We start from the raw sequence: 18569 nt of genomic DNA, 5'->3' as shown, positions 1-18569 counted from the left end.
CTAGATCAGTCTTTCACAAACTTTTTCAGTCCAAGGACCACTTAACCCACAGAACAAACATTCACAGACCACCTATAGTCCCCGAAACAACATATCATCTTAAACAGTTTACAACATAAAATCTCAGCTTTTACAATATTTTAATCTGTACTCGTTTTTTTTTTTCCCCCATCTTAATGGGAAGAATGGGGCTGCATTTTCTGTGCCATAAGTGAAGCAATATCTGGCTCCAAATCTGAGAGTTTCAGTCTCGTAGTCCACACCAATCTGGTTGCGCTGCTTTGTCTTCAGGCCAAAAAGTGCAGAAAATCCAGCTTCACAGTTGGAAGTGGAAGGAAACGGCATCAACAGTTTCAGAGAAGTGTCAGTCAGCTCAGGATGTTGAGGTCAGAGCCAAAAGTCAGTTAAACCTTCCTCCATGAAAGTTGTCTTCAGTGTCCCATCTCATGTAACATCCACCTCTCTCATGAGAGCTTGGAACTGATTTTTAATGTTGTCACAGGCTTTTTCCCCAACGAATGTATTGGCCATGACCTTTGCAGTTGGTTTAACTAAATTCTCACCTATTAAGTTTCCTGCTTTGGCGATCAAGATGGACACCTTGTATGAAGCCTGTGTAGCTTTTGCATTTTCCCCAAGTGCAAAAAACTGGGGCCTCCTTCTCCAGTTTCGTCACATTTTCTTTTAAAAATTCCAGCAGGCATAGCAGAGCTACTGGGATTTGCATCAAGCTGTTGTACCTTTCCTGCTGTATCAGATGTTTCATTTGGTTTTCTTTTAAGTGATCTTTCCTAAGCCACTGATCCATAGTTAATTTGGATGTAAGATGGTTTTGGTGTCACAAAGTCTGAGAGGCTTCCAAACTTTTTTTTATAGTGTTGTTCATGTGGCAGACCGGTCCGGGGACCACACTTTGAGAAATGCTGATATATGTGTGTGTGTGTATAGTAATATTTTTTTTAGAGAAGATGTGATGTACAGTTTCTGAGATGTGTTGCCACTTTCAATAAAAACAAGTTTTCATTGATCTTTTGTGCTATTTAGTCATTTTTTGGTTATTTTCTCAAACTTTTCTTACATGTTCAAACCCTTGCAAATATACCTGAGAAATAAAAGTTACAGGATCCATTTTTAAATGGTCTAGATAAGTGAGAGAAAGCGCTTAATATAAAGAACAAAGCTGACCATGATGGATGTATGCAGACAAATTCCTTTTTCAGAGCTGTAAATAAACAGTGGATGTCATCAGTAAGATGATTGTCAGTTATATAGAGCTCAGATAATTGCTGCTTCACACATTTTACATCTAAATGTTGATTATTGATTTGCACACATTTACTATGAAAGCCAGTTTTTTGGCCTTGCATTGGAGCATTAGTTGGTTGTATCACTTACGTAAAAGCCCAGAGCTGCTGGTCGGTGTACATCACACCAGTTTTGAAATCTTTACACTGGCTTCCAGTCAGTCACAGAATAGATTTTAAAACCCTTCTGCTTGTTTACAAATCCCAGAATGGTTTAGGCCCAGAATACATCTGTGATATGTTCAGAGAATATAAACCTAGCAGAGCTCTTAGGTCCAAAGACTCTGGTCAACTAGTCCAGGCCAGAGTCCAGACTAAACATGGAGAAGCAGCATTTAGCTGTTATGCTGCAAACAAATGGAACAAACTGCCAGTGGAGATTAAACTTTCCCCAAATGTAGACATTTTTAAATCCAGGTTAAAAACATTTCTTTTTTCATGTGCCTATGCATGAAATCTGCACGGTAACTTTTTTTTTTTAACTTATCTTGCTTTTAATCATTTTAATGTAATTTATTATTTTATTGTGATTATGTGTTGATTATGAGTTGATGCCTTTCACTATTCTAAATATCTGTAATATCTTTGTTTTATGTAAAGCACTTTGAATTGTCTTGTACATGAAATGTGCTATATAAATAAACTGCCTTGCCTTGCCTTACAGAATATTTCTGCTCTCATATTCTCAACCAAAATAAACTTCCATTACCTGCTGTGTCCTGCTGCACATCATCAGTATAATCTCCCTGGAAAAACCAAAGCATATTAAGACTTGGGCCAACTTACATATCTGGATTCAGTCTAAAGATTTGTCTTCCTACCGGCGTAGGTACAGGTCAGTATCAGAATCTGTCTTTCTCTGAAAGACCAGAGGCAGATGTCAGTATGCCTCATTGTGTCTTCTGGCTGCTCAGATTTGCAGAACCAGTGCAGGTGGCCTAAAATGTGAACCTCAAGGCTATCCAGACCTGTGCTGACCTGTAGCTTTTGTTTAAAATAGGGGTGGTGTTTGCTCAAAACAATTTTGCTCTGTATATACAGCGATCAGCCTAAGTATTTTATAGCTGCACTGTGATATCTTTCAGTCCTTGAAGAATTGGAGCGCCCCTGCAGGGCCATGCAGAGTATGGGAATGGAAAACACACCTTGCTGTTACTAGAAAGTGTTTCATACCAGGTTCAAATATCAGACTGTACAGGTAATAAGCATTGAACCAGTAGATTTCCACGTCTAGACAGTACTGATACTGAAGAATAAAGAGCAAAGTGAATTCTAATCAATTAACAATGCATCTTAAATAAACATTTAATATACAGTTTATAATTATAATTATAAGCAGACTCTATATTAGGAGATGAGTGATTAGAGGAATGAATGAATGTCACATTTCACTGGCGGTATCTTCATCCCACAGCTTCATCACAACAGCTGTTTGGACATCGAATTAAATGGACTGAATGAGAGTGAAGCAGTACATTTGCGTGTCAGTAGGGAGCTCTGTTGCACTCATGTCAGAGTATTTATCATGTTTCAGAGCCTTCTTTCTCATATCACACCTTTATTTTAATATGTTTTAAAACTGATGGTAGCCTATACATTTTTCTATTATTGTCTTCAATCAACATTTATAAATGATAAAAGCTCATAAATCATTACTCCAGTGCAGAATGTGTTGAAGGAAAGCCGATAAATCTTCATTTTAAAAACATCTTTGTGAAGTAGTAGTAAGTAAACACAGGATTTGTAAACCACAGTCTACATGTAGGCGCTTACGTGGAGGACAACTCGCAGGTGTCCCCTTAGAAATAATTGTCTGTCAAGGGAGTTCAGTTGTCTTGGATGCAGTCTAATTTCAGTCAGTCAGAGAGGCAGAGAGGACAACACCCGGCAGGCTGAACAACGACGTCTTCGCTCTAAACAGGTAAACACAGCTAATCTGTTTAAAATGTTGCAGTTTTGCTCTGTAAGTGTGTAAAGTAGAGAGCTTATTTGAGGAATAAGGGACCTCTTTAGGAGCATGGGAGGTTTGTTATGCTAAACTAGGAAATTATGACAACATCGTATGGAAAACAGCTGAACTATTATTATGAGTACAAATAAACACAAAGGTATTTTCAGAGAGCACAGCATGTTTCTTAAAGGTCATGTGGAAGTAGACTTTGAAAAGAAGAGAAACATATATTAATAAACCATAAGCTTAATTTTTTAATAGGTGTGATTTTTTTTTTTACACCTTATTTCAGTGGATGATTCTCATGGCTGGCCGGGCAGCTCTGTGTCTCCTGCTGATACTCCCACTGAGCAGCTCTCAGAGCACTCTGCAGTCTGAGCAGAGGATCAGAGCCCATCAGGCCCCAGCAGCACCTCCTCCTCCTCCTCCTCCTCCTCCTCAACAAATACGAGACCTTCTCCAAAAAGAAGAAACCACACATTTAAATACCAAACAGACGTGTGAGTCTTGTTTAATGAACCAATATTAAGCTGCAAACGTTTGAATCAGTCCTACACATTGTTCATATCAGACAGGTAGTGTTTCCTATGAAGACTGGGTGTTGACATTGGTAACTTTAGCCACTGTACATTTGCTCAAATTTAATTTGGACTTTCATTCGTCCCCTTTTGAACACCTCTTCTCTGACGGTTTTTATTGTGTGTGTCATGCCTGCACAGATGCTCATGTAGACAAAGATAACGCTAAAATAGGTCTGTTCATCGCTGCATCCTTTGGGACCTTCACTCTGATGGCTGCAGTGTACTGCATCTACAGCAAGTTCTACACCAAACACCAGTACCTGCACACTCAGCTTAACAATGACCCAGGTAGTACTTAAATGTTACTGACTTACAGACTTTTTAAAGATTGCATTTAAAAACATTTGGGGAAATGATCATTTAAATGCTACTACTTCTGCAGTAAATGTTAATTTTCATTTGTTTATTATTGTAAAAAACATTGTAAAGGCAATGTTTATTTATTTTATTTGTTTTGTTTTTTGTTTATTAATGAAAGCGCACTAGGTTGGTAGGCTAAAGAATGATCAATCAGAATGCATTAAATACATAAACATGACCAAACATTTCATTTTCTGCTATTAAGTACAACGTTTTAGGCTGAACTTCCTGACATCTCTCTGCAGATGTAACCTCTGACTGCAAAGACCCTGCTCCTGTGTTTTTCCACACTTCTGCTGCCTCCAGTTCAATGGATGTAAAAAAAGCTAGTTATGGCTCTCTCTCAGATGCTCCATCTATCATTTCTGTCCCCCCAAGTCTGTCTCCTCTTCCTTCTGCCATGCCCTTCCCTCCCATTTTCCTCTCCTCTCCCTCTCTGAGAACCATATCGGCTCAGGACCTGGAGAAGAGCTGCATCTGATATTGGATGTTTCATTAGAGATGGCTTCTAAAAGAACAAGTAGCTGTTCACTGTTAAATGCGTTTTCCAGTGTCCGTGTATACATATCCCACTACTCTTTGAAACTTTGCTACGTTTCTGCTGTAATCTCATCCTCATCTGTCATTTACTGGCTCCCTAACCACCACATCTACTCTAAAGATTTACTTCTACATCACCACATGCATAAACTGTAGTCACTTGTGTTTAATGTCTGTCAGATATCAGAATAAACCAGAACTTTTACCACTTTCAGAACAAAAAACATGTCCAGTGATAAAATAAATATCTTCTGGTGTCTGTGATGTATTTCTGATCTAGAGCCTCTAAAGTGATACCTACATTTTCAGGTCCAATACTGAGAAATGCAGCAATTCTCTCTCTGCAAGATATTCTACCGTAAACACAGGATTTTTCCATTTCTGACAGCAGGCAGACTAAAATATGTCAGTTTGGAACTTTGTAAGTAGTTTTAATGAAGCCATGCAGTATGGTGTCTGTTTGTTATTACAGTTGCATGTAGTTTCTTGCTCATGGATTTTCTTAATCGTTAGATTCTTTGGAAAAAAAAACAAACAAAAATGTAAAAACATCAATATGGCTAAACTGATGTGTAGGCGAACAAATTATATGTATTTTTACCTATATGTGATACTGAAAGGCTAGGAAGTTTGGGCTACATTATTTCTCATGGTCTGGCTAGTGTTGGGATAATATATAATTTTGTTTTCATAAAATTGAGGGGCCGATACCGTAGTTGAGCTTTATGTTTTATAATGCCTGTGATGAAATTTGACTATTAGGATGTGTGCATGTTATAGTGTTCCCAGCCATAAAGAAGCAAGTTATTTTTTATAAAGAAAATAGATTTTTAAAAATAATCTTAGACATGTTTCATAAAATAAAAATGTCCTGTGTATAACTTGAGTTTTGGCATTACAAGGACACTAGTGCAAAGCAAACCAAAGTTATGCAGAGCAAAATATCTATGAACAAGTTAAATAACTTCGATAATAACTTTGCTTTCGTCTCTCTCTCTCTCTCTCTCTTTAACCCCAAAGGCTTTTAATGATTATAGACAAATTTTCAAATGTTGCTCAATATGTGACGTTGACTTTTTCCATGGTTTTGAAATTTATAGGAATTTGTGGGAGACAAACGGCATAGGGGTAATTTGGCTGGTTGTAACTCTAATTTCTGTAGAGAGGCAGAAAGAAAAAAGACAGAGAGAAAGAAAAAAGAAAAAAGCAAAGCATCACTACATCACTACTCTGCCCCATCAGATGATGGTCATTGGAACTGGCATTGCACAATTTTTTATGCAGCAGTTTTTCGCTCTTGGTGTGACGCACAGAAAATCAACGCACAACAAAGTAGATCCACAAAATCTGAAACTTGGACCTTTCTCTCCACGAAATCCACTTTTCTTCTTTATTTTTCCTCCTCTAAAGTTTATTTTAACAATACTCAACCGACTACTTCACTCTTATAGCTCATTTTGAAGGAATCTAGAGACATTTTTTAAAAACGCAAATAACTCCACTTTCACCCCAGCGTCCGGTGGGGCAGTCTGCCAATTTTGCCTTACAAATTCCCTGGAGCTCTGTTAATATGCTTCGATCGGACTGTGTTTACTCTAACTCACTCCATTCAAGGCTTGTGTGCTCCAAAAATAGCCGTTGCTTGAACAGTCGGTGCTTAAAAAGCCGGTCTGCGTGGAAGGAAGTGACATGCTACCTTCCACTCACTACACACACTTGGAGAGATTAGTGCGCAGGCAGCAGTAATCTGTTTTCAGGACCATGGTCAGAGACACCGTTTGACCATGAATCCTGTCGAAAGTTGCCCACGGGACGTTCTGAACCCGCACGGACACCAAAGAGTATAAAAGAAGTTCGTTTGGACCACAAGGATTCTAGCAAACTGAGACTGAAAATGTTTGTTCGGTCTATTATAGGAAGTTAAAGTTAAAAAAAAAAAATCTCAGGACAACCATCTCAGGACAGTAGGTGGGTTAAGGACGCTGATGACCAAGTAAAATCAGTTTTTATGTGAGTGAGAAGAAAGAAGCAGAGGAAACGGCTGTGCGCGCAGACAGGGGCGCACAAACACTGCACATTGTTCCGGTCCTGGAGACGTGAGGATGGAGATCCGGCCAGACAGGTTTAAGGCTGTAGCAGCCAAGACTCTCGGGAAAATATACGGGTATGTAAAATTTATGTTGGATTAAGTGCGGCCAGGAAACGGCTTTCTGCTACTTTTTGATGTTATAAAGAAAAAGCTTATTTTTAGTAATACATCTGAAAAAAAGTTACTTCTGCTGAAACATGAAACTGACTCATTGTCGTGAGGAGATAAGAGCAGATGAGAAGATCAAGGTGTCCAAGCGCCGGGATAATCTGACACATCTGTCTCTATCACATAAGAAAGGCAAACTATCAGTTATTTCCTGGGGTATTGGAGGCATCTAATAACATACGTTACAAGATTTGTAAACGCACAAAATCTTTGAAACCTACAAATAATCTCTGAATTCTTCTGTGGGCTCGGTGCTACGTTAAATGATCCTCATTTGCTTCCTGAGAGCAAAGAACGTAGTTTTATTTTAGACCCAAACTGTTCTTTCGGTGTCAGATGAAGCGTGTGATCAATAACTAGATCGATTTCTTCCAAGCCTTTTTTGCTGTGCTGTCACAATATCAAATTACAGAAGCCTTGTGACAGTTATTTTGAGTTTTATAATTGAAGATATTGACAGTAATATTCTGGTTAAGATAAAACGGAAGACATTTAATGAGTAAGTGTATGTTTAGTGTGAAGAAGGCCTGAAAAGGCCTGTCACACCTGCCAGTCCTGAACAGTAACCTTGAGAAAACTGACACTGACTCCAGAAGACGCCAGATTTTTTTACTGACATAATATTTTGTACATTTTCGCAATTAATTATTTAAGATCAACTAATTTAAATATGATTAATCTATAGTCACTAAAAAACTGTCACATGGGACTTTTTGGGAAACTCTACTTGCACCACAGCTATTCTTGTTAGTAGTGAGTTATGAAATTTGCAGCACGCTACAGAAATTATGAGAGTGCTGAAGTTACAGTCTGGAGAACATCCAGTGATCTGAAAGCAAGGAGGTATTGATGGACTCCCCTTTCTCTCTCGGGATTTGATGCTGCGTCTAAACACTTAAATCCTCTCCAGAAATAGCCTCTCCTCTTCCAAGCTGTCGGCCCGAGTAAATCCCTGCAGGCCGTACACCTGGGCCACCTCTTCTCCTCCTAAGCAGTCCTGTAACTCGTCATCATGTCCCTCCCCACCACTACCACCCCCGCCATAGGGCATCTAGCAACCAGGATTAGGCCATTCGACCTACGACTGAAAGCCAGCAGCAGTAAGCTGTCATTTCCGCTGAGCGCACGTGCATGCATGTGCTCGTCTTGCTGCTGTGCGTAACGCGCACCGGCCAGTTCTCCGGTCCTGATATCTTCACGCAACGTCCCCAGGGGCGCACAGAAAGGCTGACAGGAAGCTGAATGCATCGACTGGAAATGTCTCAGTTTTCTGTTCAGACCTGCGCTGAACTTCCAAAGAAAATTAGTGACCCAACAGCCAGCTGTTCTCTGATATCTTGATTTTAATAACCAGGAAAAGACAACAGAGCATTATTTTATTAATGTAAATCAAACAGACTGCCTCAATTTATCCATCATGTCAAATAGTTTACGCATTACTTGTTTGCAGGCATGTAATTCAACCTTATACCTGAATGAACAGCTGATTTGTAATTAAATGTACACTGTTTATGCCATAACTAGCATGTCAATAGATTATTATTAGAAAATAACACCTTGTCATGTTTGATTCAAATCCTCCCAAGAACAATATTTTCACATCACAAATCTGGCACATTTTGTGCTTTCAGTGTGCTTGTAATGGTGTTAAATTTAGTGCTGCTGGACTCAGATCAGAATGTCTTTCTTCCTAATGTCCTTTCATCCTTTAAAATAATCTGCAGCAGTTATTTGACTCTCTCTTATCCAATCAATGATTCAAAGCTGCTAAACCAACTCTGAACCACTCAGCTGAACTGCTCTGACATTTGTCCTTGACATATGAACCAAGAGATTCCTGGAGAAAAAAAACAGGTGTATTTTCTGAGCAGCGCAATCATCAAGAACCTTCCCCCCAAAAGATGCTTGTTTCCAGATGAGCTGCACTGTTCTGCAGAATTGCTTTGATTAGGTTATTACCTCAGGGTGTGGCAAGTGAGAGAAGGTCAGGTAGCTTTTAGGGATTACAACGGATTTTCTACTACACAGGGTTAGTCATGAAAAGTCAGTGCAACAGATCTGGTGTGCTTAGAAATATTTAACATAAAAAAGAAAATTCCACATGGACGTGGTCTGGGGACTGGGTAGGATATTTCTGTTGAAAAGGAGTAAATGTTGTGAATTGTGTGTGAGGCTGTTCATTGCATGGTATGCAAAGGCAAAGTAAAGATGAGGTGGAGACAGGAAAGATGAAGAGAGGCCCACCCAGACAAAAATAGTCCAAGGGAGCCAGAGATAGTCTATTAATAATTTAACAGTGAAAATCATTAATACTTGATTACTGTTGAAGATTGTTTGAATCCAGTGTAAGCAGGCTTGGAGTTACTGAAAGAGCAATAGTGTAGCTGTTATTTCCCAACCTGCTTACTGCTGGAAATTTAATATAAATAACCCTAAAGGCTAGTTTGTTTGCAGGAACATGTCTCATTTAGCAACCATCTGCAAACGTAAAGATTTGTGTATAGATTTATTTGTGATTTGACAGGGTGATAAAATGTTTTTCTAATGGCTAACAAAATAGCCATAGTTCAGATATATAAACACACAAAAAAATCTTAATCTTAAAAAGTCTTAATGCTATTGATTACTCAAACAATATGCACTTTTTTAATTTTATTTTTAGTCAACGCAAAAATAGATCTAGCACGTAAAACTAGGAAAGGATTTCTTTGTCTCGTGCTCCGTTCTCCTCTGTGATTTTCAGTATCTAATAACTTACAAGTATCTTTAAAAAAGACACATATTAAAACAAATATGTTAATAAAAACTGTCATAAAATCTGTTTATCCCAAAGTCAGTAGCAGTCAAGAAAAAAATGAAAATGATTATTTTCTTAAAAACTTTAAATAAGCACCAAACTTCTTTTTAATGTGCAACAATGTAGAAGTGCTTTCTGCATCCTAAAAAGTCTATTGACATTATTATACTTTTGTAGAGGGTCACACAGACCTCTAGTCCCTTCTGTCAAAATATCAAATAGAGTTTACTATAGGGAATGGTACAATCAGAGATTCACTACATTATCTTCACCAGTGATATAGAAAATGATGCAGAAAGACACACTGACTGCATTAAAACAATATCTAAAAAAGTGCTTTTGCTTGCTTCTTCTTTTTTTTAAAATCAATATTATTTGGAGTGTTTCTCCACAGAGGAGCTGCTGTTTGTCTTAAATTATTTCTATTCATCTGATATGTTATAAATAGCTGTGTAACACAGAGTATCCATAATCATATTTACCAGATCAAAACTACTAAGATATGTTTTAACATTTACACTTCTGTATGAAAGTCAAAGTAGCTAGACATAAGGGACTCTGTTCTCCATCAGCTGGATATGTAGTTTTCTAGTCTGATCTGAGAACTCAGCATTGCACACATCATGATTAATACATGTCTCCTGTGCTTAGATACATATTTGATGCTTGTTAGACAGAAGGCTGACAGAGGTCACAGTTTCTCAGGGTTTCTCACCATGCAGCAAGTAAAGGCTGCTGCTGTAGTCTTTTACTCATAGTCTTATTCATTGTTGGCTAAATCTGTCAAGAGATGAAAGTCGGGGGAAAAAAACACAATGTATTAATAGCTAAGAAGACAGGAATATGTCAAACTCTTTTCAGCAAGTCCCAGTGGAGGGTGACTAACAGACACCTGTACTGACTGTTTCTTGTTAAGGTGCTGGTGTTACCAGTCAAATTCACAGTTTGAGAATGTCTGAACATCTAGATCGGAGCACTTTTATCAAGCCAAGCTGTCAGCCAGCAAGCCCTTCAGAGCAAGATCTGGTTTCACCGCAACAGCAAGAGTTTGGAAAGCTCAGGCTCACTGACTGATTCCTCTGGAAGAAAAAAAATCAACAACTGACAGTGCAAGTAAAAGATTAAACAAAACATGAGCTGTTAAATGAAGCTGTTTCCTATTCAGCAGAAAGAACAACAGCGTGCAGATGGGGGAGGAGGTCTTAAATTTGTTATGCTGAAAGCAGTTTTAATAAGGTTAAGGTGGGAGTTTCCCTGTGATGGTAGACCTGAATGTCACACCAAAGCAGCATATACCAAATTCTTCTTGCTATTTCTTGTTCTTCTATAACAAGAAGCAAAAATCTGCAATACATGTGTGAAACAAGCAATCTAAGCTGCAGAAGCTTCTAACCAGTGTTAACGATGGCTGTTTTCTTTAGTTAGTTGTGGTTACCAGCCCACATGTCCATGATAGCCTCTTCTGCAGGTATGAGAGCTGAAGCACAGCAGAGAGGTAGCATCTACTTTAAAGACAGTTAAGTAAAAAAAAGTCATGTATAAATAAATAAATAAACAAATAAATAAATAAATAAATGCATAGTCAGATAAAGTACATGTGACATATTGCATTGTGTTGTTAAACATTTGATAAGAACTAAGTCAAATGCGTGTTAATAAAATGCCTAGGAGGAAAGACATCAGTAATGACCTTAGAATAACAAATGCTGCTGCCCATCAATCTAGAAAGAACTATAAGGACATTTCCAAACAATTTAGAGTTCATTATTCAACATGGAGAAAGATTATTAGCAAGAGGAAATAGTTACCAATCTTCCTGGGAGTGGAGGTCCCACTAAGTTAATCTTGAGGTCAAACAAATATCAGACTCTACAGTCTCAATTATCATGTTAAATGTTTAAGTTCCCCATTGTACTATTATAAAAAACAATGAACACATCTGGCTGGTTTGGGAGGGTTGCAGGAGGAATCGGTTCTTTACAGAACATGGTGGCAAAGCTTCAGTTTGTGAAGTTGGATCTAAAAAAACAAACAAGTTTTCTGGAATAATGTCTGTTGGACAGATAAGACCAAAGTGAAGATTTCTGCACATAAAGCACAGCAAGATGTCTGGTAAAAGCTAAACACAGCATATCAGCACAAACACCTCATACCAACCAGAGGTGGAAAGTAAAATGTCATAGAGAATGTACTGTACTTAGTTTTCACATGGCTGTATATGTGTGATAGGGGATAAGTCCTAGTGAACAGAACTGACACTAAATCCTATTGTCTAAGACACTTTTTAGTGACTCATTTCTTCCAAACTCTCCTTCACAGAGCCCTTGAGAAGAAACAAGAAAATGGTGAGACCATTGAGTTGTCGGCTGAGGGCCGGCCGGAGCTGGTGCAGGAAAAGGAGATGCCAGTGGTGGACTGCACATGCTTCGGCCTGCCCAGGCGCTACATCATCGCCATCCTCTCTGGTATAGGTTTCTGCATCTCCTTTGGTATCAGATGTAACTTGGGTGTGGCCATTGTCAGCATGGTTAACAGCCACACCATCTTCAGAGACAATAAGGAAGTCATAGTGGTGAGTGATATCTTATAACTGACGATTCAGTCCCATCTGGAGTACCAGTAAGCTGTCCCAGTGATCCACACTATTGAGATTCTTAAAGCTGCAGAATGAAATGCAGTCTTGTATATGTCAAGCTCTCCTTGCTATGTCAGTGACAATGCTAAAAGTCAAACAAGGTAGTTAATCTGAACACAAGAGTTCATATTAACATGAGCAGAAAATGTGCAGGAGTACTGTTGATTGTCCAGTAGGTGTCAGTGTTGAGCCACTTCTTTTGTTTTGTCCCTTCTCTATATCTGCTTCTTAATATACCAACGTCCAACTGTTTAAAATGTATAATCGGTTAGATATAATATTACATTGTGCATTGTTCAAAAAGGTGTAGATTCATCATATTAAGTTACTGTCCCAACAGAAAGCACAGTTCGACTGGGATCCAGAAACAGTGGGAATGATCCATGGCTCGTTCTTCTGGGGATACATAGTAACCCAAATTCCTGGAGGGTTCATCTGCCAAAAGTTTGCAGCAAACAGGTACGTTAATCTTCTAATCATTGTAGCAATGAATGAATTCTAGTGTTTTCAAATCTCATTTATCTGCTTTTGTGTTTTCTTTTTTTTTCTAGAGTGTTTGGCTTTGCTATTGTGGCCACATCTTGCCTAAATATGCTCATCCCTTCAGCAGCACGGTTACACTTTGGTTGTGTTATCATTGTGAGGATATGTCAAGGACTTGTGGAGGTGATTTTCTCTCCCCTAGTTTACTGGAAACAGGCAGTTTGAAAAATTTTAGTGTAAAAATGGTATTTTAGACTTTAATTTTGGTTTAAATTTACCTGTCTTGCAGGGGGTTTCATACCCAGCCTGTCATGGCATTTGGGCAAAATGGGCACCACCTCTTGAAAGAAGTCGGCTGGCCACAACAGCTTTTTGTGGTGAGTTCAAAGTCACTGCATCTATTATTCACTGTCGTAAAACAATAGAAGTTTATTAACTTTGTATTAGACATTATACATTATATTGCATATTTGCACCCATAACCCCCCATTTTTTCTCTCATTTTAGGTTCTTATGCAGGTGCTGTGATTGCCATGCCTTTAGCTGGAATTCTAGTCCAGTACTCAGGATGGTCATCTGTCTTCTATGTTTATGGTTAGAGATCTTTATCTTAGAAGCAGACTAAAACATAGATTCAGAGACTATCTCAAAATATTGAAACAAGATTTTCAGACCATAGTGTACTATCTTTGTAGTGAAGAGCTGACATCTGTACATGGGCTGACAAAATGCTGATGGTGGTGTAAGTACACACATTACAGTGGCAAAAGCAAAGCTGACACACCCTGAAACTGCAACAACAGGAAAGCCGCAACTGACCGGCAAATCTAGCACACAAAAGAACTTCTCAAATACAGTTCACATACTTGAAAGCTTGCAAACCTTTTAGAATTCTGCATAAATATGACCCAAAACATGAAGACATTTTGTACAAGTCTGAATAGCAGATGTTAAACAGGACAAGAAAAAAAAGATAAACTTTTTCTAAAATGTGCCTATTTAATTATAGACTCATTTACTTTATTCATCGAAACTGGGAAATGAGCCTCTGTATTTTACTCATCTCCAGATTAACTAGAGAGCAGTGGGCTGCCATATTTCAGGGTTGAGATGCTTGCTCAGGGGCCCACAGTGGTTCTCCAGCTCCAAATTCACCTCTTTAACCAGTAGACCACAACTACTTGCTAGAAAATGCACAATCAAACATCAAAATTTTGTCTTATGGTTGAATCTGAATATATATAAAAATCTGACAATATTTTAGGTCATATTTAACTGAAACACTGCTGTGTGCACTTTGCCATAACTCATAATGTTTCCTTTTATAGTTTTTTTTCTTTCTTCCAATTTTAATATGGCTATCTTTTTATTTTTTATCTTCCCAAGGAAGTTTTGGAGTCATGTGGTACTGCTTTTGGATCTTGGTGTCGTATGAGAGTCCAGCAGCCCACCCCACCATCACTGACGAGGAGAGGACATACATTGAGGAGAGCATTGGCAGTTCATCCCAGCAGGCAGTTACGGTTAGTACAGGTAGCAAATGACTCAGATATAATGTAATACAGGCACTGAATCGTGTCTCACTGGCTGCAGTAAAAGAGTATTTAGGCCTGCAATTCCTGGAAAGTGCATGTGATTAGTGTGGTAATCTTCTACTTCTATTTATGTGTACAGGTGATTCATAAGCATACAGAGTCAGATATAAATGACAGTTTGAGGCAATGAGAGCATGTAAAACCCATTGAATAATGAATTAATCATATATTCTGACAAACAACTGAAAGGTTTTAGTAATTAAAAACAAAATCACTCAAATATGCAACACATTTTATGTCTTGTAGAAGTTCAACACACCCTGGAGATCCTTCTTCACCTCCATGCCAGTCTATGCCATCATTGTGGCTAATTTCTGCAGAAGCTGGACTTTCTACTTGCTCCTCATCAGCCAGCCTGCATACTTTGAGGAGGTGTTCGGATTTGAAATTAGCAAGGTAATAAAAACCAAAGGTAGGTGAAGTCTATTACACAAGGAGGTAGTTTCCACATGTGGAATTACAAGCACTGCTATTGTTGTTAGCAGTTGTTAGGGTAGTTGATGGTGATTATGGACTTTCCCTGAAGGCCTTACAGAAAACATTTTGCATGTTAAGATGCTTTCTTTTCTCTCTCTCTCTCTCTCTACCTCTCATTTTTCTAGGTCGGCATAGTCTCTGCACTTCCTCATCTGGTTATGACTATCATTGTGCCAATTGGTGGCCAACTTGCTGACTATTTACGCACCAACCACATCATGACAACCACCAATGTCAGGAAACTTATGAACTGTGGAGGTAAAATGAGAAATAAAATTACATAAGCAAAGTTACACATGCAGACATTTATGCATGTTGTTTGCAAAAAAAAGGCTCTGTTTCAAACCTGTGGTCAGATTAGCACATATTAAAAATCCTATTAAATTTGCATTTTATACATAAAAGAAAGAATTTTTAAATACTAATCTAAGATGTGATCGATGTGGGTTTCTTACCATGTCTAGCAGTTTGTTAGATTTCTTACTTAAAAGGTGCCTTTTTTCTCTCAACTGGATATATTATCATTATATCATGGTTTTATATGAATACAATTAAATTTTTTTTTAAGTTTGCACTCTTCTGGTAGACCACTGAGTCATGCAAACCTAATAACAGCATTAGCTGCATGTGATCTGTTGTGTGAAAATGTTCTTATAAGTCAGTTGATGACTGAATGCAATGCAGAAGCTCTGCATCTATCTGCTATTTTTGAACAGAAACAAAGTGATATCAAAGGGAAATGGTGAAGCATAGAGTGTGTTTCTCATATCATATCATCTAGAAACAACTGCCATCTTAAAAATAACTGCTGTCATCTGCATTTTATAAAAACATTAAAGAGAACATTAAAACATATTTGTTTGTTTCTCATCCCCTCCAGGGTTTGGGATGGAAGCTACCCTGCTGCTGGTGGTTGGCTTCTCTCATACAAAAGGTGTTGCGATCACATTTCTGGTCCTGGCTGTGGGTTTCTCTGGTTTTGCCATTTCAGGTGAAACACATTGTATTCCTAAAAATAAATTCTATTGACAGATCTAGGATATTTAGAAACGAAACTATTATTAATTTAGCGTTTAGAAGCTAATCCTGTTTTTCTTTCCTCATTAGGTTTCAATGTCAACCATCTGGACATTGCACCACGATACGCTAGTATCCTCATGGGGATCTCCAACGGTGTAGGCACCCTGTCTGGTATGGTGTGCCCTCTTATAGTTGGTGCCATGACCAAGCATAAGGTGAGAGCTGATTTTGAATATCCATGTTCCCTAATTTTCACAAATGTCTGTACAGTAAATGTGATATTGCACACTCAAAGGTCTACATACATGTGGACAGATACATTGTTGCTGGTAGTGCATCATATGAAAATCCATTTTATTTTTATGACCATGTTTGGTCCGGAAGATGCTAACAGTCTTAAATTATTTAAGGCTACAGCAGAAGTGTTACATCCTCTGAGAGTTTTTTCTTTTTTGCTCTTCCATTACTTATGAGTTAACATTAGTGCAGTGACATTACCTTAGAAGTCTGACTTATAAAACAATCTCTGTACAAGCCTGCAAATGTGTTATGACTACGGTTGATAAATATTGATATTGGAAGCACGTTTTCATGCTTATATATGTCTTATATGTCTTGTCATCTCTTTTTGACAGACACGAGAAGAGTGGCAGGGTGTGTTTCTCATTGCTTCACTTGTTCACTATGGAGGTGTTATATTTTATGGTGTGTATGTTTTCTTTCTTTGTACCTAACCAGAGCAACAACATGTATTTTGCAGAAGTCTGTGTGATGACAATGCAATAAATGCATGGAAAAGCATGGGATAAATGGGATTATGTGACGGATCCTCTGATTGAATCTGTGTGTTTGCGCTTGCAGGTATCTTTGCCTCTGGAGAGAAACAACCCTGGGCCGAGCCGGAGGACCTGAGTGACGAGAAATGTGGTATCCTGGATGAGGATGAGCTTGCAAATGAGACAGAGGAGCTGTATCGCACAAGTGGTGGAGGGGGTTATGGAGCCATGAACCAAGCATCAGATCCCAATGGGGAAGGTGGAGGTGGAGGAGGAGGCTGGGTCTCAGACTGGGACAAAACTGAGGAGTATGTCCAACCAGCTGGAACCAACAATTATCTTTATGGAGGGGAGGGTGAACGGGAGTTAACATAGAACCTGCAGGTCCTCTGCACACAGCCTTGTAGTGAGGCACAAACAGTCTACCAACAGTCCAGAATCTCAGCCTGATGGCACTTTGAAAGCATGGATTGAATCAGGAGTGTGAGACGGGACAATTCTCAGCAGGTCTGACTGCATTAACACAACTGAACTGATTTCAAAGAGACTGCACAGTGGAAATGAAGACATTAGTAAATGTAAAATGTGTGTGTGTGTGATTGCAGTTGTGTACCTTGAGTGTTTTAGGAATAACCAGCCTTCCTGCAATTTTTGTTGGAGGAGGGCTGTGCTTTAGGCCTGATGTGGCTTTCTTTGATGTTTAATGATTGTAGAAATTTCTATATTAACTGACAAGACTTGGTATTAATTTGTATGCCTCTCATTTATATCTGAAAAATTAAAGATAGTAAATTCTTATCACACTCACACGTTAGGTGAATTGCTAGTTGATTTTCAGATGTGGAGTTTCTGCATCCTGCAGAGAAGTAAGCACCTCCACTAAAGTTAAAACAGAAACGTTCTCCTAAACACAGTGTTAATTTTTGTCCTTAATCTGCACACATTCAAGAAAAAGCATTGTGCCAATACAACAAAATATTTTGTTCTGTAGTATTGGTTTACTTGTTCACTGAGGAAGTGATGAACATCTGCAATTATTACTGTATGCAGCTTTCTGTGAAGTAGATGGATTCCTGTTTAGAAGAAAATAAGAACTAAGCACTTGACCTTTGGCCTGTCTGCCTGCTGACAAAGTGAGGATCAAATATGCCTCATATAGAACTTGAAGAAATGTCAATATGCAGCAAACTGTTAGCATATTTATGATCTAGTATCTTAGTTTAGTGACACTTTTTGCCCAACAAGCCTCTTTGAGACTTTTTTCTCCAAAATCTAACATCCAGATTTTGTTCCACATGCTTTAGCTGCAACATGCTTCTTTACTGTTATTGCTCTACAGCTGTTCATCGGGAGCTGTCACCACTGTGACTCTGCTGCAGTGTAAAAGCACAAAAGCATCAAGCTGAGGCTGTGGTGAAGCGCTCTTTTAAAGGTGGACTTTTGTAACTGCTTGCTTTAATTTATTATAACCATTCCAATCCAAGAACAATTTAAAATAGAAAGCTAATGAGCTACAATAAAACAAAGACATTTCCCCATACATGAGCAGTCAGTTTTAGTTTTGTTAGTAGATGTTGAAATGTTTATTGCACACAGGATGAGGGATTAGAATAAAAATAATCTCCCTGTTTTAGGTCATGGGATGGTAATGTTTCATGGAATGGAGTTCACTAATAGAATAAATTTTAAATGTTTGAATTTTTACTGTTTCTGTCATTTTTAATTGATTTATTTATTGTTTTCATTGTACACTAAAACTGTATAAAAATCAAGTATACGTGGAATACTGTTTA

General features: G+C 38.3%; 1 protein-coding gene across 1 annotated transcript; it reads left to right on the top strand.

The window, feature by feature from the left end:
* The first annotated feature begins 6577 nt into the window (after positions 1 to 6577).
* Positions 6578 to 18569, top strand: LOC121631959 (vesicular glutamate transporter 1-like). The gene is made up of 13 exons (XM_041973067.1): positions 6578 to 6900; positions 12110 to 12362; positions 12766 to 12884; positions 12977 to 13091; positions 13198 to 13285; positions 13416 to 13502; positions 14295 to 14431; positions 14750 to 14899; positions 15106 to 15238; positions 15861 to 15971; positions 16088 to 16215; positions 16636 to 16705; positions 16862 to 18569. The coding sequence occupies exons 1-13, from the start codon at positions 6839 to 6841 to the stop codon at positions 17149 to 17151; spliced, it is 1743 nt and encodes a 580-aa protein (XP_041829001.1). The 5' UTR covers positions 6578 to 6838; the 3' UTR covers positions 17152 to 18569.

The sequence above is a fragment of the Melanotaenia boesemani genome, chromosome 21 (genome assembly GCF_017639745.1).
Source record: "Melanotaenia boesemani isolate fMelBoe1 chromosome 21, fMelBoe1.pri, whole genome shotgun sequence".
In the NCBI taxonomy this organism is placed as follows: domain Eukaryota; kingdom Metazoa; phylum Chordata; class Actinopteri; order Atheriniformes; family Melanotaeniidae; genus Melanotaenia; species Melanotaenia boesemani.
This window is presented reverse-complemented; position numbering and strand designations above follow the sequence as displayed.

What these genes read in the sequence shown, in the direction of transcription:
- LOC121631959 (XM_041973067.1), top strand. Translation starts at nt 6,839, where the DNA reads ATGGAGATCCGGCCAGACAGGTTTAAGGCTGTAGCAGCCAAGACTCTC. An exon ending in GGCCACAACAGCTTTTTGTG is followed by an intron (nt 13,286 to 13,415) that starts GTGAGTTCAAAG and finishes CTCTCATTTTAG; the next exon opens with GTTCTTATGCAGGTGCTGTG. An exon ending in CATCCCAGCAGGCAGTTACG is followed by an intron (nt 14,432 to 14,749) that starts GTTAGTACAGGT and finishes TATGTCTTGTAG; the next exon opens with AAGTTCAACACACCCTGGAG.